The 25,664-nt window shown below is 55.4% G+C and overlaps 1 protein-coding gene across 1 annotated transcript in view; it reads right to left on the bottom strand.

The window, feature by feature from the left end:
* Positions 1 to 25,664, bottom strand: part of DOCK6 (dedicator of cytokinesis 6) — a 110,392-nt gene that overhangs the window by 60,905 nt on the left and 23,823 nt on the right. The window contains 13 exon segments of the mRNA XM_015405378.1: positions 71 to 157; positions 1,077 to 1,178; positions 3,254 to 3,392; positions 3,628 to 3,698; positions 7,440 to 7,557; positions 10,791 to 10,953; positions 14,610 to 14,703; positions 16,943 to 17,067; positions 18,016 to 18,172; positions 19,849 to 19,929; positions 21,173 to 21,322; positions 21,770 to 21,836; positions 24,723 to 24,808. Of these exon segments, the coding sequence (XP_015260864.1) occupies positions 71 to 157; positions 1,077 to 1,178; positions 3,254 to 3,392; positions 3,628 to 3,698; positions 7,440 to 7,557; positions 10,791 to 10,953; positions 14,610 to 14,703; positions 16,943 to 17,067; positions 18,016 to 18,172; positions 19,849 to 19,929; positions 21,173 to 21,322; positions 21,770 to 21,836; positions 24,723 to 24,808 (1,440 nt within the window).

Here is a 25,664-nt window from a genome sequence, read left to right as displayed (position 1 = left end):
CCAGGACGAGGATTCCACCCCCCCTTGCGACGCGGAGCCTCCCCACCACCACCGCCACCCCCCCCCTGACCTGAGTGTGGACGGAGGACACGGCCACCAGCTCCACGCTGAAGACCCCTTTGTGGCTGTCCACCCACTTCATGCCCGGCAGCTGGACCTGCGGAGGAAGACGGGGGAGGGGGGCGTCAAGTGCTGGGTGACCTCCGGGACCCCTTCCTCCCCCCCCCCCGGCCAATCTCAGCCCTCCGAGGACAGCTGCATGGGGCAGGCCCTGAGTCGGCAGGGGGCAAAACCAGACGCCGCAAAAAACCTGAGGCGTCAAAATCTACCCTTGTTGAGGGGGGGGGGGAACCTTAAGAGACAATTAATGGATTGGTTCTCCCACTGTATGTATGTTTGTTAGATTTGTTTGGCTTTTTGTTATTTTGCTGATACAAAATAAACATTGTTTGTTAAAAACAAAAAACAAGATCTGAGGAGGTGCCTGACAGGAAGCCCAACCTGCTTGTGGTCAGAATCGGGAAGCCGCAGGTGTCACCCGAGGGCAGAGCTCTGCGAGTCGGCCGCTTTTTGCTCCGTGGGCATGCAGCCACGCCCTGTCCTGGGTCCGCAGCCCCGGCTGGTTTGACCCTGGGGCGTGCAACGGTGCCCCTGCAATGGAAGCAGCAGCAGCAGCAGCAGCAGCAGCAGCAAGAGGGCCAGAAGCAGTCAGAGGCACCGCTCTCGCAGGCCACACTCCCAGAGTGCGGCTCCTTGCTGGCGCACCTGCCCCTTTTCATGCCCTTCCCCCTCCCTGCATGAGCACAGGAGAGCTGGCCAGAGGAGAATCTCGCCGGCTGAGAGGCGACTCACCGCCCAGCCACCCTTCCTGTTGTTAAAGGGAAAAACAGGTGAAGGTGGGAGGGGGGGGGGACGAGTTTAGCTCCACCCTTCCGAAGGCAGCCCCAAGCTCTGCCCCGCCCACCCCCGACGGGCGGTGGGCGGAGCTTCCACACAGAGGCCCCATCTGCCGCAGGAGCCCCATCTCTCCACCGCAGGGGCTGCCCCACGTAAAGTCAAGGAGAAGCGTCACTTACGTCCGGGGTGAGCACGGAGTAGCTGGGCGGAGGCTTGTCCACGGACACGGGGAGGCAGAACTGGCCCGTCCGCAGCCGCCCGTGCTGCATGAGAGGGATCCACTGCGCAGAGAGGAGGAAGGCTGAGCCACGGGACGGGACGGGACAGGACGCATCCCCCCCCCCACACACACACGGCCAATCCGCGCGGCACCTCGCCCTCTGCCCACCCACCAGCCTCGCAGGCCGCCGTTTCACCCCTCCTGCAATGGGGTGGGAAAGGCTTTGGCCTCGCATTCTCTGACTCCCGAGGCCCTTTGCTCCACAGCACCAAGAAGGGCCCAGCCGCTCCCGTCACGTCTAGAATCTGTGTCTCCACCCCAGCTGCACAGGGCAGAAAGGACGGAGGGTCAGGAGCAAGTGTTCCCTCTAAGCTGTGGAGTCTTGTGAGCAAAGATTCTACCTTGTGAGCTCCTGGCATCAGAGCTGTGAGCCAGCGATTGGGCTGCTGCATGAATTAGTTTGCTCCGGAGCCCTCCTTCCTGAGTTAAGGCGAAAATGTGCGAGCCGGAGGCTAAAAAACTGTGAGCTAGCTCACACTCACTCAGCTTAGAGGGAGCACTGGTCAGGAGTCCCATGCAAGCGCTGGAAGAAGCGGCGCCCGCTTAGGGGCCTCCCAAGCCCATTGAACTCAGGAAGTTGCCCGCACAGGACACGAGGCCTTTGGTCTGCTAGCCAAGGGCTGCCTTCTCTGTCTGGCAGCCGGTCTCCACAAGCAAGAGCCTTTTGTTTCCATCAAAGATGCCGGGGATGGGGCTTCCGGTCTGGCTCCCGCGAAAGGCGGACGCATCCTTGGGTCGCTCCCGAGGGGCGTCTCGCCCGACCGCGGTGGAGGAGGGAATCCGCGCGAGCGGAGACCCGAACGAGCCCCTCAGGATGTGAGGAGCTCGGATCCGGGGCGCTTTAGGGCGCTCGAGGGGGGAGTCTCGCTCTCAGCCGAGAGGTTGGAGACGAGGCGCCTGCCATGCCCTGCCCCTTTGGACCTTGCTGCGTGAGCGATCCCGTTTTACGGGGTTTAGCGGAGCCACCAGACGTCACCGAGTGATAAAGCGATCATCCGAAAAAGTTGAAAAAGAAAAGATCGGCCTAACTGTGAGTTGTCAAAATGCAAAGAAAAAGATCTAAAACCGCTTCCCCCCCACCCAGCGAAAAAGGCGAGGAGGTTAACCCTCTAACTGCATAAGCGAAAAAGAAAAGGAGGGGGGGAATGGACTGAGCGAACAGTGATGTTTTCCCTTGATGTATTTGAAATAAAGCGAGAGAAAGTTTTGTCTCTCTGGAGCACAATTTAAGAACTTTCTAAAAGTAAACAAAAAAGAAAAGATGTCGGAGCTGGGCAAAAACGAGCGGAGAGAAGGGAGGGACTTCCGTCTGGGCGTTTGCTTGTGTGTGAGAGCCGGCTGTTTAGTGTTTTGGACTGTTTATGGTTGTGAATCCGATGGGAGTTTTGTAAAATGGAAAAGTTTGAACTGTGACAGCGAGGAGTGCCTGGCAAGCGCTTATATACGTCCAGTTTCGAGGAGGACCCAATAGAGAGTTTGGGAGCGGAAATAAAAGCGAAATGAAATTAATACCATTCTCAAAGTTGGGGACCTCCAAGGCATGAAAGGAAGAGGATTTATAGTGCATGAACTGAGTATGTTAACAGCAACCCGAAGGAGGATTTAACAAGCCGGAAGTAGAAGACAACAGAGGAAGCCCCTGCACGTCAGCGATAGTAAAAGTGCCCAGCACGCAAAGAAGCGGTTCTGACTGTGTCCAGAAGAGATTTTTCTTTTTTTATTAACAGAAACTCAAGGGAACTCAAGGGAACATTAACAGAAATTCAAGGGAACATTACTAACATATTAACAGAGAATTATGTGACTGAACTAAGAAAAGAAGTTTGACAACACACAGAAGAAGCCCAAGAAGATTAATTGGACATTACTAACAGTTTAATTTACCAGTTTATATATCACTCAGCTTTCTCTTTCTCCCGCTGTCTACCCTTCCCTTTTTTTTCTTTTACGCGAAATACCTCCCCTTTTTAGGGGAGCTAATAAAATCTTTACAAAAAAAAAAAAAGATGCCGGGGACGGAGCCCGGGACCTTCGGCTGGACCAGGGGCCCTTCCCCAAACCCCGCGGGGCACTCACTGTGTAGCCGACCGGGGTCTCCGTGGGTGTGCTCTGCTTCTGCTGACAGCTCACGTGGTAGAAGATAAACAGGAGGTGGTGGTTGTCCGTGAGGTTGGCCGGGATCTTCAGCTTGAACTCCTCGTAGAACTCGGGGGACCTGCGGGGGGGGGGCATGTCAGCTCGGACTGGATCAACGGATGCAAGACCCACCGCGCAGCCCCAGATTTCCCGGTCAGTCAGCCGAGGGCGGTGGGGGCCACCGGCGGCTTCCCTGAGTGACCCGGCTTGGGGGGAGGCCTCGCTGGTTACCAGGGCAACAGCTCTGCCCTCCCAGCCGGCCCGTCTGCCGCAACGTTTGCCCTGCCCCAGCACCCCAGTCGCCCCCAACTCACTTGTTATGGTACACCACTGCGGTGTAGGCCTCCTTCACAAACTCGCTGCAACTTGACTTTCCAAAGATAACCTGGGGTGCCAGGAAAGACAGAGGGAGGCATTGGACAGGGAGAGGGAGAAGATTATGCGTAGGACAGAGCAGGTCGAGAAAGACGTCCTTTTCTCCCTTTCTCACAAGACGAGAACTCCAACATTGGGCACTCCATGAAATGGCTGAGCAGTCGGGTTAGAACGGATAAAAGGAAGTACTTCTTCACCCAAAGAGTGATTAACACATGGAATTCACTGCCACAGGAGGTGGTGGCGGCTACAAGCATGGACGGCTTCAAGAGGGAATTGGATAAGCATATGGAGCAGAGGTCCATCGGTGGCTATTAGCCACAACGTATAGATTAGGAACTCTCGGTCTGGGGCAAGGGATGCTCTGTGTATTCTTGGTGCTTGGGGGGGGGGCAACAGTGGGAGGGCTTCTAGTGTCCTTCTGGCCCCACTGCTGGACCTCCTGATGGCCCCTGGTATTTCCGGCCACTGTGTGACACAGAGTGTTGGACTGGAGGGGCCTTTGGCCTGACCGAACATTGCCTTCTCTTATGTTCTTATAAGAGAGAACTGGATAAACATCTGGAGCAGAGGTCCATCAGTGGCTATGAGCCACAAGATATAGCTAGGGACTCTCGGTCTGGGGCAAAGGATGCTCTGCATTCTTGGTGCTTGGGAGGGGGGGCAACAGTGGGAGGGGCTTCTAGTGTCCTGGCCCCACTGCTGGACCTCCTGGTGGCACCTGGTATTCCTGGCCACTGTGACAAAGAGTGTTGGACTGGATGGGCCACGGGCTGATCCAACATTGGCTTCTCTTCTGTTCTCTTATGTCCAGCTGGCTGCAGGGAGCGAGGCTGAGAGAGGAGAGGTGCATGGAGGGGCGGGGTTTTCAACCTGTTTGTATTGCCTGCCATAAGCACCAGGTGTCTCTCACCGATTTCCCTTCCCAGCACTGCCCCAGGAGAATAACAGCCCCATCTCGTTAACGATTCCCCCCCTCCTCCGTTTGCCTAGTTGTGATGGATTTTTGTTCAGAGGGTCATGTAGGCCTATACTACCCTTCTCTCCTCCTGTACGGCAACATTCCAGATGTTTCTGGACCACTTTCATCACACCCTCTGGCCCCTGCCCCAACACAATTCACGCACACACACACACACACACACACACACACACACACACACACCATTTCCCCCCCTCCAACCATTAAACACGTGCGAAAAAGTTACATGGTAAAGCCCCATAAGCCAGCAGATGGAGAACGGGACGATGAGGGGACTTTCTGTCCCGGTGGGCAGAGCTCCCGCTCACTCTCAGTTCTGCCAAAAGGAGGGGAAGGGTGTGCTGTGCCAGTTTGGTGTAGTGGTTAAGTGCACGGACTTTAATCTGGGAGAACCGGGTTTGATTCCCCACTCCTCCACTTGCAGCTGCTGACGTGACCTTGGGTCAGTCACAAGCTCTGGCACAGCTGTTCTTGAAAAAGAGCAGTTTCGGTCAGAGCTCTCTCAACCCCACCCACCTCCCAGGGTGTCTGTTGTGGGGAGGGGAAGGGAAAGGAGTTCGTAAGCCGCTCTAAGATTCCAAGTGAAGGGCGGGGTGTAAATCCAATCTCCTCCTCTCCTCCTCCTCCTGTGAAGCAAAATGAAACCCTGAGAGCCTTTTGCAAAACAGAAACGAAAAGAAGCTGAAGCGAGAACAGGCACAGGCGAGTCCTCCGGCCATGTCACAGATCACAACCCTGACACAGGCCTGAGGCTGGTTCTGCACTGGCCTTTCCCTCCGCTGTTTTAGCAAAACTACTTTGGAACAGAAATTCCCCTCTGCACTGCATGCCGCTTTCACTCCCCCTTAGGTTATCGGGTTTTATGGTAGCTTCCACACTCCATGCCGCTTTTGCTTCCTTTGATTGTCAGATTTCACGGTTCCTTCTGCATAGACTTATGGCTGTTCAGGGGTGACTTTGCAGTCAGTAGGGCCTTGCCCCTGGGGTGTCTGAATGTGGTTTTGTGCTGCAGTTTTTCCTCCCAGTTGAGAAAATGTCTTGGTGCTGGGGGGGGCAACAGTGGGAGGGCTTCTGGTATCCTGGCCCCACTGGTGGACCTCCTGATGGCACCTGGTATTTCTGGCCACTGTGTGACACAGAGTGTTGGACTGGATGGGCCATTGGCCTGACCCAACACTGGCTTCTCTTATGTTCTTATAAGAGGGAATTGAATAAACATCTGGAGCAGAGGTCCATCAGTGGCTCTTAGCCACAAGGGATAGATAGGAGATCTCGGTCTGGGGCAAGGGATGCTCTGTCTTCTTGGTGCTTGGGGGTGTGTGTCAACAGTGGGACGGCTTCTGGTGTCCTGGCCCCACTGGTGGACCTCCTGAGGGCACCTGGTGTTTCTGGCCACTGTGTGACACGGACTGGATGGGCCTTTGGCCTGATCCAACATTGGCGTCTCTTATGTTCTTATGTTCTTAAAATGCAGAGCGAATGCTGGATGCAGAATCGCCCTTAGAGTCTGACCGCTAGCTACCCCACCCCACACCGGCTCCAGTCAGCTGCTCTCCTGCGTTATTCTGCCTTGCTTCTAGCCGCAGCATCCGCTGCTGTGGGTGGGTGGGGGGAGAGGCTGGAGGGACCCGGGCCGGAGGCCAAGAAGAGAGCCCTGCTTCTCTGCTCCCCTTCCCAATATTGAGTCTCCTTCAAAGGGAAACGTCAGCAGCATCTTCCGCCTGAAGAGACATCAGACTCCCAGCAGAACGTGACTCGAGCCACAATCCCAGCCTAAGCTGGTCTGCCCATGAGCCTACTTGGGTCTACTCCATGGGCCTTACTCACTCCAGGAAGGTCCTTTTTTATGACGGCACCATTGGTGGGCTCAGTTCAAAACAGTGGCCACCTAATTCTCATGGAAACTTTGCCCCCTGAATGCCGACTCTCTCACACAGGTGCAGCTTTGAAATGTATCCTCACAAGAAGGAGAAGGAGGAGGAGGAGGAGGAGAAGAAGGAGAAGAAGAAGGAGAAGAGGAGGAGGAGGAGGAGGAGGAGGAGGAAGAGAAGGAGGAGGAGGAAGAGGAGGAGGAGAAGGAGATTGGGTTTATACTCTGCTGCCCTTCATTACCCAAAGGTGTCTCAGAGCGGCTCCCAAACTCCTCCACCTTCCCCCTCCCCACAACAGACACCCTGTAAGATCGGCGGGGCTGAGAGAGCTCTGAAAGAAACTGCCCTTTTACAAGGACAGCTCTTATCAGAACTACGGCTTGCCCAAGGTCACACCAGCAGGTGCAAGTGGAGGAGTGGGGAATCAAACCCGGTTCTCCCAGATGAGAGTCCGCGCTCCTAACCACGACACCAAACTGGCCCAAGACCAAGAGCACAGATGACGCTGCCTTCTGCTGAATCAGCCCCCTCAGTCCATCAAGATCGGTATTGTCTACTCAGGCTGGAAGCCGCTCTCCAGAATCTCAGGCGGAGGTCTTTAAGCAGGGGGGGGGGAAGAAACGGGCCCACAGGAACCCAAAAATGTGGGCCTGGTAGGAGACCCGTTGCCAAAAACACGTCATTCCAGAAACAGAGCAGCTCCCAACAGTGTGGGAGAAGGGTGGACTAGGAAACCAAACGTACGGATGAGGCAGCCTCTGGAGCTTAACGGGTGCAGAGAGGCCTCCTTCCCCTCCCCGGGCTCCCTCACCCGGGCCACGCAGCTTTGGATCCCCGGTGCCACGGAGGCAAACACAGACCTGCCGAAGCCCCAGGGGTTGGGGCCCGCCCCACTCACCGGCAAGGCCTGCCCGGGGTCCTCCCCGGCCATGAACTGCAGCTTCACTGCGATGTTCCGCACGGACCCTTGGCGGCTGCTGAAGTTCAGACTTTGGGGATAAACGTAGAGCAGGTTCCTGCGAGGGAAGGAAGAACACCAGGGACACAGGCTCAGGCTCTGCCGCGGGAGGACCACCACCTACAGCCAGGGCAGGAAGAGACCCCCCAGCAGCAGCAGCAGCAGGGGCACATGGGCCAGGACGCTCTGCCGACTGCACGGGCCTGGTTCTCCTGCACTGTGCAGGGGGGTTGGACTAGATGACCCCGGAGGTCCCTTCCGACTCTACAATTTTCCGCTCCAGCTAGTCCCTGAAATTCCAGCAACTCCGCTGGGGCTCCACTTGGCTCCAACTGCGCCTGGCCAAGCACAAGCCTCGTCTCTCTCCAGGGTGAGCACCAACAGCTTCACAGGTAAGGTGCTGCCGCCCCCCCCCCCCCGGGGCTTTAGTGAAACCTACAGACAAAGGGGGCAAGATCAGGTGGGGGAAAGACGCCTGAGGTGTGGACAGCTCTCCTAGCGTGGCTTCTGTGCCTTTGTTCCCAGATGAAGAACCAAAGAGGTGCTCAAAGGCTGCATACGGACGACCTGGACCTCTTTCTGAAAGCTCCTGCTGTGGCAGAGATGGAGTGGTAGCAACCCGAGCGGCAGTGTTAGGAAAGTCAAGTAATGAATAAATATACACTGCAAGAAACTTTTGTGAATTAATGTGTTTTGTTTATAACTATCATTCTATAAAGTGCATTGTGTATTCTTGTAACATCCTGATCACGTATATATATTCAGTACATTCCATATAGCAATAACATACAATTCATACAATATAACTACCACCAGTCAATTTTGCATCAGTATTTTAAAAGTCAAGCCCCAACAGGAGTTTCCAGAATTACACACCCACTTCTACTTGCATGAAGCCTTCCAGAAGGGGGAAAGCTTTCATTTATAGTTGCGTTGATGCTTATTGCCCGTCCTACAAAAGACACATTGTGCAGCTAAAATTCATGGACGGAGCACTCCTGTCACTCTCGAGGCTGCAATGAACGCTTTCCCCCTTCTGGAAGACTTCATGCAAGTAGAAGCAGGCTTGTAATTCTGGAAACTCCCGTTGGGGTTCGACTTTTAAAATAGTGGATTCAACAAGCACCAGCTCTACATCTTCAGAGACTTCAGAATCTGAAAAAGAAGCAGCCACTCCCAAACTTCGGACAGGGAAGAAACGCAAGAAGAAAAGACTCTGAAACTTAGATGATTATGCAGTTTTTGTTAAAACGATATTCAAAGCTAATTTTTATTCTTAAACTTTTATTCACAATGCGATCTTTATACAAGTAGGTGATGTCGTTAAATAGGCATGTAGTCCAGAGCGTGTCACCCGTTAGCGCCACTCCCCCATTTCCTGGTAGAATTACAGTGTATCAGTGTATTAGTGTTCCACTCCCCCATTCCAGTAGTTTTAGTGTTGTAGTAATGGAAAAACAATAAAACCTTTCTTAAAAAAACCAAAAAAACCCAAACTGACTGGTAGTTGTTATACTGTATGAACTGAGTGTTATTGTTATATGGAATGTACTGAATATATATACCAGATTAGGATATGACAGTTATTGTGTAGTGGGTTAAACGCATACTAGAACCACTGCGGCTGAGGTGGTGACTGCATGGTTCGTTGGACACAACAAAAGACTAAAGACTAACGGCCGGCTGGCCAACTATGTACACCCTGGGGACCACCTAGTTGGTGGGTCCAGTTGGTGGGTTTAAACCTCCCGCCAAAAGGTCCCATTGGTCCCCCAGTGGAGAGACCAGGAGCCTAGTCCCCATTGTTCCTCCAGAGTCAAGCTCTGGGGTGTTCGCTGGCCCCTGGTGGAGGTCAGCGTACACAACAATAGTAATATACAATGCACTTTACACAATGCTAGTTATAAACAGAACACCTTAACTTACAAAAGTTTCTAGCAGTGACAGAGAGGGAGACAAACACCACGGACGAGCCTGGGCCCCTCTGCACACGCGCTGGGGTCTCTCCATGCCTCCCATGATTGACCAGCAGTCCCACATGATTGCCAGATGATTGACCCGCAGTCCCACGGCCCTGTCAGCGATGGACAAATGGGCTATGTTTGCGTAAGTGGAGCAGAAGGTTCTCCACGGGAAAAGCACAGCATCACTGGGTTGCTCTCAACCCATCCAGGGACAATGAGCCCCCCCGCACAGGCTGCAGCTCTGCTCAGGCCACCGTGGGGGCCGGGAGACGACCCGAAACCAAGGAAAGGGCAGCATTCTTAGCCATCCTCTAGGTCCCACGTGAGGAAAGAGAGGCGGCGGGGGGAGCGGGGTCTACTCTGCACGCGGGAAGGAGAACGCATCCTTGCCCGACTGAACAGCCGAGGGCCGAGGGCTCACGCTCAGCTCCAAGGACGGAACGCACGAACCCACGAAGCCGCCTTCTGCTGAATCAGACCTCCGGCCCGTCAAGGTCAGTCCTGTCCGCTCAGACCGGCAGCCGCTCTCCGAGGTCTCAGGCGGAGGTCTTTGGCACCACCTACCGTCTGGCCCTTTTCAACTGGAGATGCTGCCGGGGATTGAACCACCTGGCCGCCTCCTGCCCGCCAAGCAGAGGCTCTGAGCCACGGCCCCTCCCAAGGGCCCTGCACTCTCTCTTCTTCACAGCACAAACACCCACCATCCATTCTGGAGCTAGAGAGCTAGTCGTTTCACTCAGGCCATGTACAGAGACAACGCAGTCGCTTTGGGCGTGCGTGGTGGTGGTGGTGGTGGTGGTGGTGGTGGGGCTACTCGGTTTCCTTCCCCCTCTGCTCCCATAAGGACCTGGCCTCAGAATGAAAACTGACCATCCCCACGTCCCCCCCTGCAATGCAGCAGACGGGCAGTGCCCTTCCATTCCCCATTTGATTTTCAAAGCCCCTGATGGGTCCTTTGATTCAAAGGTTATCGGCGGCTTTGAATGCTGCTCTTAAACTCTGAAGTCCACCTTGATAAAGGAGGAATGTGGCTTCAGGGCCGACGCAAGAACCGTCCAGTGAGGCTGGACAAACCTGCCTTCCTCTAGCAAGCAGATCAAGAGATCCGCTTCCCTCCCTGGGCTTGGGGGAGGACAGAACAACTCGTCTCCCCGGAGCCTGTCTCAGCCAGAGGTCCGGCCACGGCACACGTGTGTCTTGTCTCACTCAAAGCCACCCCTCCGGAGCCCTCAGAGGCCCTCAGCAGCACAGAGCTAAGACAGGCCACCCCACAACGCAAACAACCGGGCTGCTGTGCCCTTGCCGGCCGGCCGGGAGGCGCACCCACCGATACGTCGTATGAGGCGCGTAGACCTCCCTGACGGGGAACTCCAGGATCTCTTTGGTGGGCCGCACCCGGAGGTCAGGATAGGGCTGGACATGCAGCAGCTCCGGAGACAGGCAGTAATGCGGGTTCTCTGGCACGGGCGAAATGTCGATCTTGAGCAGGGCTGCAAAGACAGGAACAAGAGACACGTCCAGCAGGCACAGGACGCAGCAGCAGCATCTTCGGGCAAGGGCGAAGCACGTGGCTGAGCATGGGGCAAGGCCGGAGGGGGGAGACGGCCACGCAGGGCCTTTCCCCCTTCTGCTCCCTCCACGTCTTCCTCCCACCAGACCCCAGTGGGTGCCGTCATGTCCTAGATGGCCGGGCCCCCAGGGACAGCAGAACGGCTCTCTTTTAAAGGGTCCTGGAGCCACAGGGTGGCCCATTGCAGACCTGACCGTGGCCCTCCTCAATGGCCAGTGTGGTGTCGTGGTTAAGTGCAGGCGGACTCTCATCTGGGAGAGCCGGGTTTGATTCCCCCACTCCTCCTCCACTTGCACCTGGCTGGATGACCTTGGGCAAGCCGTAGTTCTGTCAGAGCTGTCCTTGAAAAAGAGCCGTTTCTGTCAGAGCTCTCTCGGCCCCCGCCTGCCTCACAGGGTGTCTGCTGTAGGGAGGGGAAGGGAAAGGAGTTTGTAAGCCGCTCTGAGACTCCTTCGGGGAATGAAGGGCGGGGTATAGATCCAATCTCCTCCTCCTCCTCCTCCTCTTCCTCTTCTTCTCCTTGAACATTCCTGTTACCTCCCTTCTAGATTATTGAACACATGAAACTGCCTTATCCTAAACCTGACCGTTGGTCAAAGTCAGTGTTGTCTACTCAGAACGATTGTGGCTCTCCAGGGTCACAGGCGGAGGGCTTTCACATCACCTACTGCCTGGTCCTTTTAACTGGAGATACCCAGTATGGAGAAATGCCTTGGCTCCTGGAAGGCTGGCAAGCAGGCTTACATAAGGGGCGGGGGGGGGGGGGGGGATTAGCCCGTGGCATTCCAGAAGCCCCTGAGCTACCTCTTAAGAAATGCGAATGGATCTGGGAGAAGAGGAAATGAGATGAGCCAGTTCACCCCTCATCTCCAGGCAAGAAACAGAGTTTGGAGGGAGTTGGGCTAGACCAGCCCCAGAGACAATCTCCAGGAATGAGCTGGAGATTTCCCAGAAGGCACGAAGGTTTCCCAGGATGCCTCCCAAAAGGAGGATTCCTGGAGACAACAGGAAAAGACCAGGGCGGATCAGGTCAAAGGGGTGGTGAGTGATGTAAAAAGCATGGAGGGCTTCAAGAGGGAATTGGATAAGCATCTGGAGCAGAGGTCCATCAGTGGCTATTAGCCACAAGGTATAGATAGGGGCTCTGGGGCCAGGGATGCTCTGTCTTCTTGGTGCTTGGGTGTGGGGGGCAACAGTAGGAGGGCTTCTAGTGTCCTGGCCCCACTGCTGGACCTCCTGATGGCCCCTGGTATTTCTGGCCACTGTGGGATACAGAGTGTTGGACTGGAGGGGCCACTGGCCTGATCCAACACTGGCTTCTCTTATGTTCTTATGTTTTTAAAAGGGTTTAATAAAAGTTCTTGCTCCCAGGAGGAGGAGGAGGAGGAAGGAGGGTCTTTTGTCTCTTGGCATCAGGACCTCAACCAGGGTAGAGTTCCAGCTTGGCTGTGATCCACGACAGCCATTTTCTCTGGGCATGCAGTCTCCTTGCAAGCTGCTCGGGGACCCCAGTTAAAATGGACCAACAGAGAAACAACCCTGCAACTTTCTAAGCCTGTAAGCGCCTACACTGAGTGTGACATCTAGTTAGAGTACGTTATCAGGACAGGGAAAGATTTTTTGAAAGAGGATGTCTTTATTTCCCAGTTTCTTTTGTCTCCGTTTGCTAACCCTGGAGCTGTGCTTGAGCGTGCTCGTAAATAGCCTCTTCTTAATACATTCTTTTTAAATCCGGATACTGGCCATAAGTCTCTGGACCACATAGGTCCCCCATACATCTCGAACATGCTGTTTTAAGAGGGGAGTCCCAGGAGGGGGGTGGGGAAGGCAAGCAGTTGGCAACCGGCTACTTCCCCCCAGGGGCACCCAAAGAGATCACTGGTTGTTGGGGTAGCCAGGCACAGCAGGAGACCAGGGGCAGAGCCTTAAGTGAAGAAGGGAAGTCAGGAGTCCGTCCATCCGTCTCTCCCGCCAGGAAGCCCCAGAGAGGGGGTGGGCAGATCAGGGTCTGCAGCTCAAGCAGGCCCGATCCCTCACACCAAGGATTGAACCTGGGACCTTCTGCGTGCCAAGCAGAGGCTCTGCCACTGAGCCACAGCCCCTCCCAACCGCAGCTCATCTCTACACCAGAACGGGTAACCACAGAGTCTGAAGTGGGTTTCCAGTTTCGGTTTGAGGAAACCAGAACAGAACAGAAGTTTATTATAACAGTCATAGACCAGATAGAAATAGCTTTACACACTGCTAAGGATAAAATACAAATCTACCTTAAATATTCCTACTAAAATATACACTATTGAATATGTCATTTACTCTATCTCAATAAATTTGAGCTGAACGTTTAAATTTATGACTTGCGTTTAAACATAAGTACTTCTGTGGCCGCTGTGGTATTTTCTATGTGAACACGTACAAGTTGAATGGGAGAGCAGTACTACTACTAATAGCAGTAGTAATAAGCCACACTGCGCTTATAAGGCAAGCCACGTTTTCTGGTCTGGAGGCAAAACCGTTTGGAAGGTGTGCCCAATTATGACCTGTGCAAACCAGGAAGCGGCGAAAGGGAGGCGCGAGCACCAAGTCCGCTCACGGTTAGCCGAGACGGGCCACTGCGAGGGAGAGCCAGGCGGCCGTGCTCAGCAAGGGAGGAATGGCCCCGCCTTCCACTCTGTGGCCACAGCAGGAACGGAGCGCAGCCGCAGGCGAAGCCACAGAGAGGCTGGCCTGGAATCAGCTCCCTGCTCCTCACTACAGAAGACACCAGAAAAGAGGCTCACAGGCCCCCTGGGTGGGCAGGTGGCCGAGGCATATGTCAATCGATCCAAGGCTGGTACGTGCACTGCCCCTGCCTGGCCACGCCACCTCTGTCTCCCCAGGCTCCCCCCCCACTTGAGAAGCAAGGGCCTTGCAGGCAGTTGGGGGGGGGAGGCCAGTGACCTCCATCTTAAGCACTTGGCTAAAGAACTTAGCTTTCCGGCTGCAGGAAGAGGAGGTGGGGGTGGGGTTGGGGAAGGGACCAGTGAGCAAGCCAGGAAGAGTTAGAGTGCTTCCCCACCCTCTCCTGGGGATAAACGCGTCCCAGTGCCAAGATGGATATGGAGCCCTTGGGGCAAAAGGCACTTAGTTCTTCGGCAGGAGTCAGCCGCAGCCTCTGGCCAAGGGCTGCAAGAGGCCCCAGCACTCAATCCGTCAGCACCCTAGAGCCGCACACACACACACTCTTGAAAGCAAGGCCCAAACCCTTTCACGGCACCACGAGCCACTCCAGAAATGGCAAGTCAGGATGAAAGCCACAGAGAAGAGGGTGAGGCAGCTCGTGGACCTCAGCCAGCCCCTCGGGCTCCAGCAGCATGGAGAAAGAGGCCTTCCGCACAGCCCCTTCCCAGTCCTACACCCCTGGTCAGGAAATGGTCACACCCACCGCTGCCGGCCTGGGCCTTGATCTGGTTGGCACGGAGAGGTTACTCTCTAGGGGGCACCGCTGCCCCTCTGGAACCTTCAGCTCCACGGCTGGAGAACACGCCCCAGAACAGGCTGAAAGGGTTAAAAGCAGCCGTCCGTCCCCCCCAACCTTACCCGTGATCGGCCGGAGCCTCCGCAGGACGGACGAGGGCCGCCTCATATCCGCCAGGAACTTGTACAAGTCTTCGTCACTGAGACGGTCGGCCTCCTGAAATGAGGGCAGGGGTGGGTTACGGAACGAAAGCAAGAGGCCCGCAGTGTTCCCTCTAAGCTGAGTTAGTGTGAGCCAGCTCACGGTTTTTTAGCCTCCGGCTCACAGATTTCTGTCTCAGCTCAGGAAGGATGTGGCTCCAGAGCAAACTGATTTATGCAGGAGCCAAATTGCTTGCTCCCAACATTAATGCCAGTAGCTCCCAAAGTAGAATTTTTGCTCACAAGACTCCACAGCTTAGAGGGAGCGTTGGTTACCAGGCTACCGTTCTTCCGCCTTTGCCTTGGAACTCTCGGTCTGGGGCCAGTGATGCTCTGGGGAGGGCAACAGTGGGAGGGCTTCTGGTGTCCTGTCCCCACTGCTGGACCTTCTGAGGGCACCTGGTATTTTTGGCCCCTGTGTGACACAGAGTGTTGGAGTGGAGGGGCCATTGGCCTGGTCCAACATCGGCTTCTCTTATGTTTTGTTCGTATGTTCTTAAGCCCAGCAAACCGGCTCCTTTCTTGTCACGCCCTGACCTAGCCACGGTAATCCATGCAACGGTCACCTCCAGCCTAGACTACTGTAATTCGCTCTACGCTGGCCTACCCTTGAGGTCTGACGCAGAAACTCCAGCTGGTCCAGAATGCGGCACTGCGCGTCCTCACGGGAACATCACAGACAGCACATATTCCACCGGTGCTGTGCCAGGCACACTGGCCTCCAGTGGAGTACTGAGTCAGGTTCAAGGTTTTGGTGCTGACCTTTAAGGCCTTGAGCGACCTGGGACCCACGTATCTGTGGGACCGCTTCCTCCACTATGTCCCCGGGAGAGAGAGCCCCTTGCGTTCCACTGATAGCAACTTGCTGTTGATCCCTGGCCCTAGGAATGTCCGGCTGTCCTCGACCAGGGGGGGGGGGCCTTCTCAGTCCCGGACCCAACCTAGTGGAAAGCTCTGCCGAAGGGTAACAGGGGGGCCCTGCGGGACCGAGTGCAACTCCACAGGCAGCGATGTTCCGCCAGGCTTTTGGTCGAGGGCACAGAATCACAGAATGTTAAGAGTTGGAAGGAACCTTGCAGGTCATCTAGTCCAGCCCCCTGCACTCTGCAGGAGCAGAGCCGAAAGAGAGCCCTACAACATACCCGAAAGATGGTCGTCCAGCCTCCGCTTGAAAACGTCCAGCGAAGGAGCCTCCACCACCTCCCGAGGCAGACTGTTCCATTGCTCAACCACTTTGACAGGAAGTTTCTCCTGATATTCAGCCAGTATCGACTCCCTTGTCATTTCCACCCATTAGATCCGGAGCAAGAGAGAAATAGATCTGCTCCATCTTCTACATGACAACCCTTCAAATACTTGAAGACTGCAATTGTGTCCCCTCCAAAACTTCTCTTTCCCAGGCTAAACAGACCCAACTCTTTCAGCCTTTCCTTGTAAGACTTGGATTCCAACCCTCTCGCCATCCTGGTTGCCCTCTTTTGGACATGCTCGAGCTTGTCAACATCCTTCCTAAAACGTGGTGCCCAGAACTGGACACAGTACCCCAGGTGGGGCCTGACCATAGCAGAATAGAGTGGAACTACCACCTCCCGTGATCTGGACACGATGCTTCTGTTAATGCACCCTAAGACTGCATTCGCTTTCTTCATAGCCACATTGCACTTCAGGCTCATGTTTAGCTTGTGATCAACCACCAACAGTTGGTTGCAATGGCTGGGACCCTTCCCCTCTCCCTCCCCCCCCCTTGTATATTTCATTTTAAGTTCCCTCTCCCCCTTCCTATTTGAATGGCCGGGCAGCCCAGAATTGGAACAGAAATTTGTAAGTCGCCACCGTGGATCCTTTTACTCTGGTTTTAGTTCTTATCAACTGTATATTGACATTCAAAAATTTTAAAAAATGTATCTTGTTTTATGGCATTCTGCCCCGTGTACATCCCCCAGAGCCTGGTGTAAGTTGGGATAGGGCGATTAATAAATCAAATTATTATTATTATTATTATTATTATTATAAATCAAATTATTATTATTATTATTATTATTATTATTATTATTATTATTATTATTATTATTATTAACAACAGCAGCAGCAGCAGCAGCAGTAATAATACCACCACCACCACCAGGAGACAGAAAACAGTGCCCTGCAAATTCCTGGATCCCAGAGGTGCAGATTCCTGGATCCCAGAGGTACAGAAACCCAAGAAGACGAGGAGGTTGTGGTTTAGTTCTGCCTGCAGACCCCCAGAGCCCCACCTGCTTGAAAAAATTGGTGACCGTGAGCGTCGCTGGGCGGAAGTTGCTGAAGCTGCAAGTCTCCTCCCCAACACTCATGCGCTCGTGGGCTTTCCTCTTGCGCTCATTCCAGGTGCCCTTGCGCTCTAGGAGAAAGACACGTCCAGCAGGAGACATCGGGAAGCATTCTTATGGCACGCAAGCCAGTCATTCCCAATGGCCCCCTGGGAAAACCCCCACATGACAGGCAAAGCTCGGGTCCTCCACCCAACCCAGGGGTCAGATCAGACAAGCAACAATTGCGCTTTCCGGCGAATTTATGCAAGATATTAACCCAGGTGCTACCTAGAATCACAGAATGTTAGAGTTGGAAGGGACCTTGCAGGTCATCTAGTCCAACCCCCGAGCTGCACTCTGCAGGAGCATAGCCGAAAGATAGCCCTACAGCATACCCGAAAGATGGTCGTCCAGCCTCCGCTTGAAAATGTCCGGCGAAGGAGCCTCCACCCCCTCCCGAGGCGGTCTGCTCCACTGCTCAACCACTCTCATGGTTAGGTTTCTCCTGATATTCAGTCGGTATATCGACTCCCTTGTAATTCCCACCCATTAGACCTAGTCTTGCCATCCGGAGCAAGAGAGAATAGATCTGCTCCATCTTCTACATGACAGCCCTTCAGATACTTGAAGACTGCAATCGTGTCCCCTCTGAGCCTTCTCTTTCCCAGGCTAAACATGCCCAACTCTCTCAGCCTTTCCTCGTAAGACTTGGATTCCAACCCTCTCGCCATCCTGGTTGCCCTCCTCTGGACACACTCGAGCCTGTTATGATCCTTCCTAAAATGGGGTGCCCAAAACTGGACACGGGACTCCAGGTGAGGCCTGACCATAGCAGAATAGAGCGGAACGACCACCTCACTCTCTCTGCTTCACATCTGTGGCACAGAAAAAAGCTCTGCCTTGGCACGTTGGTTGGGAGGTCAAGAGAGACTGTCTACACATCGTCCTTTACGTAAGAGCCAGCAGCGAGACAGAGGCCCCAGCAGGGCAGCAGGGAGCGGGCGTCTGTGCCTCCTGGGCCACGGACCTCCACTTACCGCCCTCCGGCTCCGAAGTCTCCCTCTCGAGCAGGCCGGCACTGCTGACGATGTTCAGGAGGTGGATGGCAGTCCAGGCAAAGGGCATGCGGTACTGCCCCAGGCGTGCGCAGAACTGCTCAGCCACCCCCCGCAGCTTCTCCAGCTTCTCCTTGTTCTGGAAGCACAGGAGGAGAGGCATCCCCCGTCACCCTGGCGGATCAGGACCGTGTAACCCAGACCAACCCCCCCCCCCGGTGGCATAATCCAAGTGACACTTCACGCCATTTCTCAGGAGGAGGGAGAAAGCCACTGTGTGAGAGACAGGAGGCTGGACTAGAGGGGCCCTCCCTGGTCTGATCCAGCAGGGCTCTTCTGATGCTCTTCTCAGGGGAAGGCCTCGGCCACTCTGCCCTGTTGCTGGCCCTCCAGAGGGACTGGCTGGCCCCTGTGTGAGACAGGAGGCTGGACTAGAGGGGCCCTCCCTGGTCTGATCCAGCAGGGCTCTTCTGATGCTCTTCTCAGGGGAAGGCCTCGGCCACTCTGCCCTGTTGCTGGCCCTCCAGAGGGACTGGCTGGCCCCTGTGTGAGACAGGAGGCTGGACTAGAGGGGCCCTCCCTGGTCTGATCCAGCAGGGCTCTTCTGATGCTCTTCTCAGGGGAAGGCCTCGGCCACTCTGCCCTGTTGCTGGCCCTCCAGAGGGACTGGCTGGCCCCTGTGTGAGACAGGAGGCTGGACTAGAGGGGCCCTCCCTGGTCTGATCCAGCAGGGCTCTTCTGATGCTCTTCTCAGGGGAAGGCCTCGGCCACTCTGCCCTGTTGCTGGCCCTCCAGAGGGACTGGCTGGCCCCTGTGTGAGACAGGAGGCTGGACTAGAGGGGCCCTCCCTGGTCTGATCCAGCAGGGCTCTTCTGATGCTCTTCTCAGGGGAAGGCCTCGGCCACTCTGCCCTGTTGCTGGCCCTCCAGAGGGACTGGCTGGCCCCTGTGTGAGACAGGAGGCTGGACTAGAGGGGCCCTCCCTGGTCTGATCCAGCAGGGCTCTTCTGATGCTCTTCTCAGGGGAAGGCCTCGGCCACTCTGCCCTGTTGCTGGCCCTCCAGAGGGACTGGCTGGCCCCTGTGTGAGACAGGAGGCTGGACTAGAGGGGCCCTCCCTGGTCTGATCCAGCAGGGCTCTTCTGATGCTCTTCTCAGGGGAAGGCCTCGGCCACTCTGCCCTGTTGCTGGCCCTCCAGAGGGACTGGCTGGCCCCTGTGTGAGACAGGAGGCTGGACTAGAGGGGCCCTCCCTGGTCTGATCCAGCAGGGCTCTTCTGATGCTCTTCTCAGGGGAAGGCCTCGGCCACTCTGCCCTGTTGCTGGCCCTCCAGAGGGACTGGCTGGCCCCTGTGTGAGACAGGAGGCTGGACTAGAGGGGCCCTCCCTGGTCTGATCCAGCAGGGCTCTTCTGATGCTCTTCTCAGGGGAAGGCCTCGGCCACTCTGCCCTGTTGCTGGCCCTCCAGAGGGACTGGCTGGCCCCTGTGTGAGACAGGAGGCTGGACTAGAGGGGCCCTCCCTGGTCTGATCCAGCAGGGCTCTTCTGATGCTCTTCTCAGGGGAAGGCCTCGGCCACTCTGCCCTGTTGCTGGCCCTCCAGAGGGACTGGCTGGCCCCTGTGTGAGACAGGAGGCTGGACTAGAGGGGCCCTCCCTGGTCTGACCCAGCAGGGCTCTTCTGAGGTTCCTATGTGGACCTCACCCCAGGCCACCCCGGGAATGAGTGGCAGAGGTGGGACCTGAAGCTTGTGTCAAGCCAAACCCTCGGCCCACCCTCCGCGTGCCTCCCTGCCTCCCTCGTCCTCTGCCCCCTTTACCTTCGTGGCCTCCGTCTCCTTCAGGACCATGTACGGCTCGCAGCACTCACTGATGTCCCCCTGCTGAAGCACCTTCTCCAGCTGGGTAAAAAGGGGAAAAGCCGGTTATGGGCAAAGGGGCCTTCCCAGCCAGCCCGAGGGGAGCAGCTGAGGAAGGTCGCGGTGGAGAACTGCAGGAGGAGCAGGGGGGCCTGGGGTGGGGAACCGTCAGCGCTCTATTCGGGGTGGCAAATACACAGGGTTGCAAAAATAGAACCACGAGAACTGTACACAATGCGCTCAATATTTCTTTAACGAAAACCGTAAAGTTATAAATATGAAATGTACAAAAGTGATAATAATACATTCAAATGTGTAAGTTCAGATACATAAAGATAGAAGATGACAACGACGGGACGGTGGTCTCCAGAATGCGATGCCGTTTCGACAAGCTTCAGTCTGGTTTCATTGCTTTGCTATATTTTTTAGAAACTGGTATTGAACTCCATGTGAATTGGGCAGCTTTTCCATTGAAGTGCAATTTTTCATACATCATCAAGTAAGGCTTTGCACCAGTTCTATGTTATTTCGATGTACCATTATCAAGATGCAAGTATTGATGTCTACATATATATTATATTATTTATAAGCTTATAGACTCTTGGTTAGGAGAAGTTTGTCGAAACGGCATCGCATTCCGGAGACCACCGTCCCGTCGTTGCCATCTTCTATCTTTATGTATCTGAACTTACACATTTGAATGTATTATTATCACTTTTGTACATTTCATATTTATAACTTTACGGTTTTCGTTAAAGAAATATTGAGCGCACTGTGTACAGTTCTCGTGGTTCTATTTTTGCATGTCTATGGACTGTGACCATATTTGTTTTTAAATACACAGGGTTGCCAGGTCCCCCGGATCGGGCCGCCGGGGGGAACCCCACCCACAAAGTGCCGGGATCGCAGAGACGTGCCCGCCGTGATGATGTCACCCAGAGGTAACGCAATCGCGTCGGGCACGTTGCGGGGGGACGCTCTATCATTCGAGGGAAAACTCTATGGTTTCCCCTCGAATGATAGTGGTCCCTGCCCCCAACATGCCCGACGCGATGACGTCACCTCCGGACTCTCCCCCCCGCCCCCCGCTGCAGCCAAGGTAGGACTTGGCAACCCTACGGATACATGAGCAACCCTTACCAGCAAGAAACTGTTTTCTGTGCTCGCATAAAAACAGCGGCATACAGGCAGTGCTGCCCACACCCCAACGACAGCCCAGGACAGAGCTGTGGTGCCTTCGAGGAGGAGGAACTTCCCAAGGCCTGAGGAGGCCCGAGCGTCTCACCTTGATCACCAGGAAGATGTCTGGAGACGGGTGAGTGAGAGAAAAGACCGCTGAGCGAGCCAGGGTGGAGATGGCCGGGTGGGTGCCATGGGCCCGCAGAAGGCTCTTCACGGGCTCCGAATTGAGGTCGAAATAAAAATTCTCAGAAATCTAGGGGGGAAAGGAGAGCAGGGCGGCTGGTGGAGGTGTTTTTCCGCACGTCCTTGGGACCCAGCAGTAAGCACAAGAGCAACGGGTGACGGTCGGCAACCCCACAGCAGCACCCTCCACCGTTCTGAAGAAAGGGGGCTGGGCGTGTGTCCGGAGGGAGATCCGAGCCCTCCGGAAGTGGTTTCGTGTGGGTGGGTGTGGCCCCCCACACACACAGCTCTTCCCGTCTGGTGCAGCCAGGCTCCCCAGGCTCCCCAACCCTCAAGCGAGGGCCAAAGGGGTCTGGACGCAGCACTCGGGTTCTCGCATTTTTCGCACCACACTGACAAGGCGCACAGAGAGCCTTCTGCCCGTCGCTCCGCCTGGCCCCAGCGGCAAGGCCAGAGAAGCCCGGCAACACCCAGCCACACCGGCAGGCCAGGCAAGCGAGCAGAAACACAGAAGTACCTTTTTCTTCTCTTTCACATCATACAGCGCCAGAGACCCAAAGATGGGTTCGATCTCGATCTCAAACCTGCTCCGGGAAAGGGGACGAGAGAGAGAGAGAGAGAGGACATAGAGTTGGAAGGGGCCATACAGACCCATACAGTCCAACCCCAGTCCAATGCAGGACCAGCCTAGAGGATCTCTGGCAAATATTCGTCCAACCTCTCCTTGAAAGCTGCCAGTGAAGGGGAGCAGCTCACCACCTCTCTGGGCAGCTGATTCCACCTTGGAACCACTGTGACCATGAAAAAGTTCTTCCTAATATCCAGCTGATACCTTTCTGCATGTGATTTAAACCCGTTGCTTCAGGTCCTCTCCTCTGCTGCCCACTGGAACAGCTCCTGGCCCTCCTCCAAAGGACAGCCTTTCAGGTATTTAAAAAGAGCCATCCTGTCCCCCCTCAGTCTCCTCTTCTCCAGACTAAACATTCCCAAGTAGTCCCTCAGCCTTTTCTCGCAGGGCTTCTAGGTCTCCAGCCCCCTGATCACCCTCTTCGCTCTCTTCTGCACCCTCTCGATTGTGCCCACACCCTTTCTGAAGTCCACACCCTTTCTGCCGCAGCGGCTGAGCCACAGGCCCGAGTGCCGCCCAGCAAAGCAGAGAGCTGGAACTCGGGGGCTCCATTTCCTACTGTGACCCTGTGTGTGGTGCAGGCGGTTGAAGGGCTGGACTCGGATCGGGAAGAACCAGGTTCAATATGGGACAGTAGTGAGAAGAAAATGTAAAAGGGAATTACGAAAGCCGCCCTGGGTCCCCCCCCCCCCCCCGGGGACAATGTTAAGGTATACATGAAGCAAATAAAAAATAAAGGGAAATAAAGATATGCCCTCCTACACGTGTCCCCATCAGACAGGCCTATATTAAAAACTCAAGTTGTGCGACGTGTGGAAAGTCCAAAGATTCACCAACTGCCCCACTAGCCAAATGGCTCCAGAGTAATGCTCCCACTACGTTGTGGAGGCTTGTGAGCAAAAATCCTACTTTGTGAACCAGTGGCACTAAAGGTGTGAGCAAGCAATTTGGCTCCTGCATAAATCAGTTAGTTCTGGAGCCACATCCTTCCTGAGCTAAGACAAAAATATGTGAGCCGGAGGCTAAAAAACTGTGATCTAGCTCACACTCACTCAGCTTAGAGGGAACACTGCTCCAGCGTGACTATTCCTTTCCAGGACTCCCAAATGACGGCAGCCCAGCCGCCAGGCCCAAGAGGTGCCTGATCAGAGCACAACCTCATTGTTTACGGCAGCCCCTCGTGCTCCAGAGAAAGAGGACGCATTCTCATGACCAGCGGAGGCAGAGACGTCAGTGTTAACAATCCGAGCACAGATCAGACCTCAGTCAAAGCTGCAGTGGCCACAGCACTGCAGGGCTCCCCCCTTTTCCAGCACCCCACGTCTGTGGACCTTCTCCTGGAATCCAGGATGAAAAGTCAGGTCCCAAAGACTCTCCACCTTTTCCAAGCTTCTCGCTGGCCTCGATGGGTCGATGCTTACAGACGCTGCCAGCAAAGCTTTCCAAAAGACGGCAGGGTTCCAGGCCTGGGGGCAGGGCTCCCTCCAAGCTGAGTCAGCATGAGCGAGCTCACCGTTTCTTAGCCTCCGGCTCACACATATTTTGCCTTAGCTCAGGAAGGAGGGCTCCAGAGCAGTGTTCCCTCTAAGCTGAGTGTGAGCTAGCTCACCGTCCTTTAGCCTCTGGCTCACACCTTTTTGTCCTAGCCCAGGAAGAATGTCTCCAGAGCACACTGATCTATGCAGGAGCCAAATCGCTCACTCACCACTTTAACGCCAGGAGCTCACAAAGTAGCATTTTTGCTCACGAGGAGGCTCCACAGCTCAGAGGGAGCATTGCCAGGAGAGGGGCCCTTCTTGGCTCCTCCATCCGTGGCCTTCCTGCCGTCAAACGTGCCCTTCCCCCTCACCCACAGCTCTCGTTCTACCCCCTTCTGGCCTGGAATGCCGGGCTCAGGCCTGAACAGAAGCTGGGGACGGTCCACAGGTCAGACGCAGGGCACGTCTGCTTGGCAGGCAGCAGGTCCCAGTTCCAGTCACGGGCCTCTCCCGTGCCAAGGACCACGTGGAAGACCCCTGAAGCCGAAGAGAGCCGCTGCCTGTCACAGCATGTGCTGCACTGACCCCGACAGAACAACTGCCTGATACAGCCCATGGCTGCTTCGTACACAAGCCGACTCTCCAACAATGCTCCCTCCAAGCTGTGGGGTCTTGTGAGCAAAAATTCTGCTTTGTGAGCTACGGGCATTAAAGTTGTGAGCGAGCCATTTGGCTGCTGCAGAAATTAGCTTGCTCTTCTGGAGCCATCCTTCCCGAGCGAAGACAAAAATGGGTGAGCCAGAGGCTAAAAAACTGGGAGATAGCTCACACCGACTCAGCTAAGAGGGAGCACTGCTCTCCGCCCTGATGAGAGACCACCTGTCGGGATGCTCTGCGCAGCCCACGGGAAGTCGCTTCTAGGCAAGCGGGCCACTGGTCCCGCCGACAAATGCTGGCCTGCTTTGCCCCACCCCCCGGGAACAGAAGAGAGAAGAGATTGGATTTATACCCCCGCCCTTCACCACCCAAGGTAGTCTCAGAGTGGGGGGGGGCCAGTAAGCCCCCTCAGAGTGGCTTACAGACTCCTTTCCCTCCCCCTCCCCAGAAGAGACACCCTGGGCGGTAGGCAGGGCTGAGAGAGCTCTGACAGAAACTGCTCTTTTTCAAGGACAGCTCTTATCAGAACTGTGGCTTGCCCACGGTCACCCAGCAGCTGCAAGTGGAGGAGTGGGGAATCAAACCCGGTTCTCCCAGACTAGAGTCCGCACACTTAACCACGACACCAGGTCCAGAAGCCTTCAGAGAAAACCCCCACAGCCCAGCAGTTTGGTTTGGGGGCGCTGGCCTCCCCCATGGCAACTTACTTCAGAGACAAACATTTCACCAGGATCCGCTGGCCAAAGTGCTCCTTGGGGACTTCTGGGACGCTGCAGCGCTCCACCGCCTCGTCCTGAGGGGGCAAATGGGAGAGGAGCCGCCCACATCGTCAGATGCTCCATGCTGGGCAAACACTGGCCCTGTGCCCCTGACGGGTATGCCCAGGATCAGGCCCATTAGCCGCCCCCACCTCCGCTGCATGCGCTCAGCTCTGCGCCAACTCCCAGCTGACACAACAGGGCTGTGCTTAGTCTTGGAGCGGGGGCTAAGAATCAGAGTCCGGTTCCCTGCCTGCGTTGCCTCCAGGTACCGGGTGTCAGGTAGCCCTGTCCTAGGTCTGGAGTGTGGAGGGGGGCCCCTCCCGTTTTCTGTCTCAGTTCTCCCTGGCTCACCAACTGTTCGCTATCTTATGCTTGGCCTTGTAGATGCTCCAGCTGCAGTTTTTCTCAGCTGGGAAAGTTGATGGGTTTTGCTTTGCCCGCACGTGCGAACTGTATCCATTGACTCATGCTTTCAGAGGCCCTCGTATTGGCGGCCATTCCTGACACAAGCTGTACACGTGTCTCTAGTTCCGGATTTACCAATAAACAGTTATCTTCTCATGAAGCCCTGTGTTGCGTAACCTGGCTAAGGACCCTGACACCGGGTTACTTATCTCACCAGAGAGAAAACGGCCCCAGCTGGTGTGCAGGGGGTGGGACTGGCCAGCCCTAAGAAGACTTATGGGTCGAGGGCCCGGGAAAGCCAGTGGCCCCACATCCTGCACTGAGGGGCCCCCTCTCGGCTGGCACACACACACGCACACACACACACACACACACACACACACACACACACCCTGGCCCCGTTCCTGCTCTCCTTTCCTGGCAAAAAGAATCAGGCCGCTGTCATGACTCCCCCCCCCTCCTCCTCCTATCCGCTCGCCCACA

This window comes from Gekko japonicus, unplaced genomic scaffold (genome assembly GCF_001447785.1).
Source record: "Gekko japonicus isolate JY-2015 unplaced genomic scaffold, Gekko_japonicus_V1.1 scaffold1211, whole genome shotgun sequence".
In the NCBI taxonomy this organism is placed as follows: Eukaryota; Metazoa; Chordata; class Lepidosauria; order Squamata; family Gekkonidae; genus Gekko; species Gekko japonicus.
The sequence above is the reverse complement of the archived record's forward strand: the minus strand, read 5'-3'. Positions and strand labels throughout refer to the sequence as shown.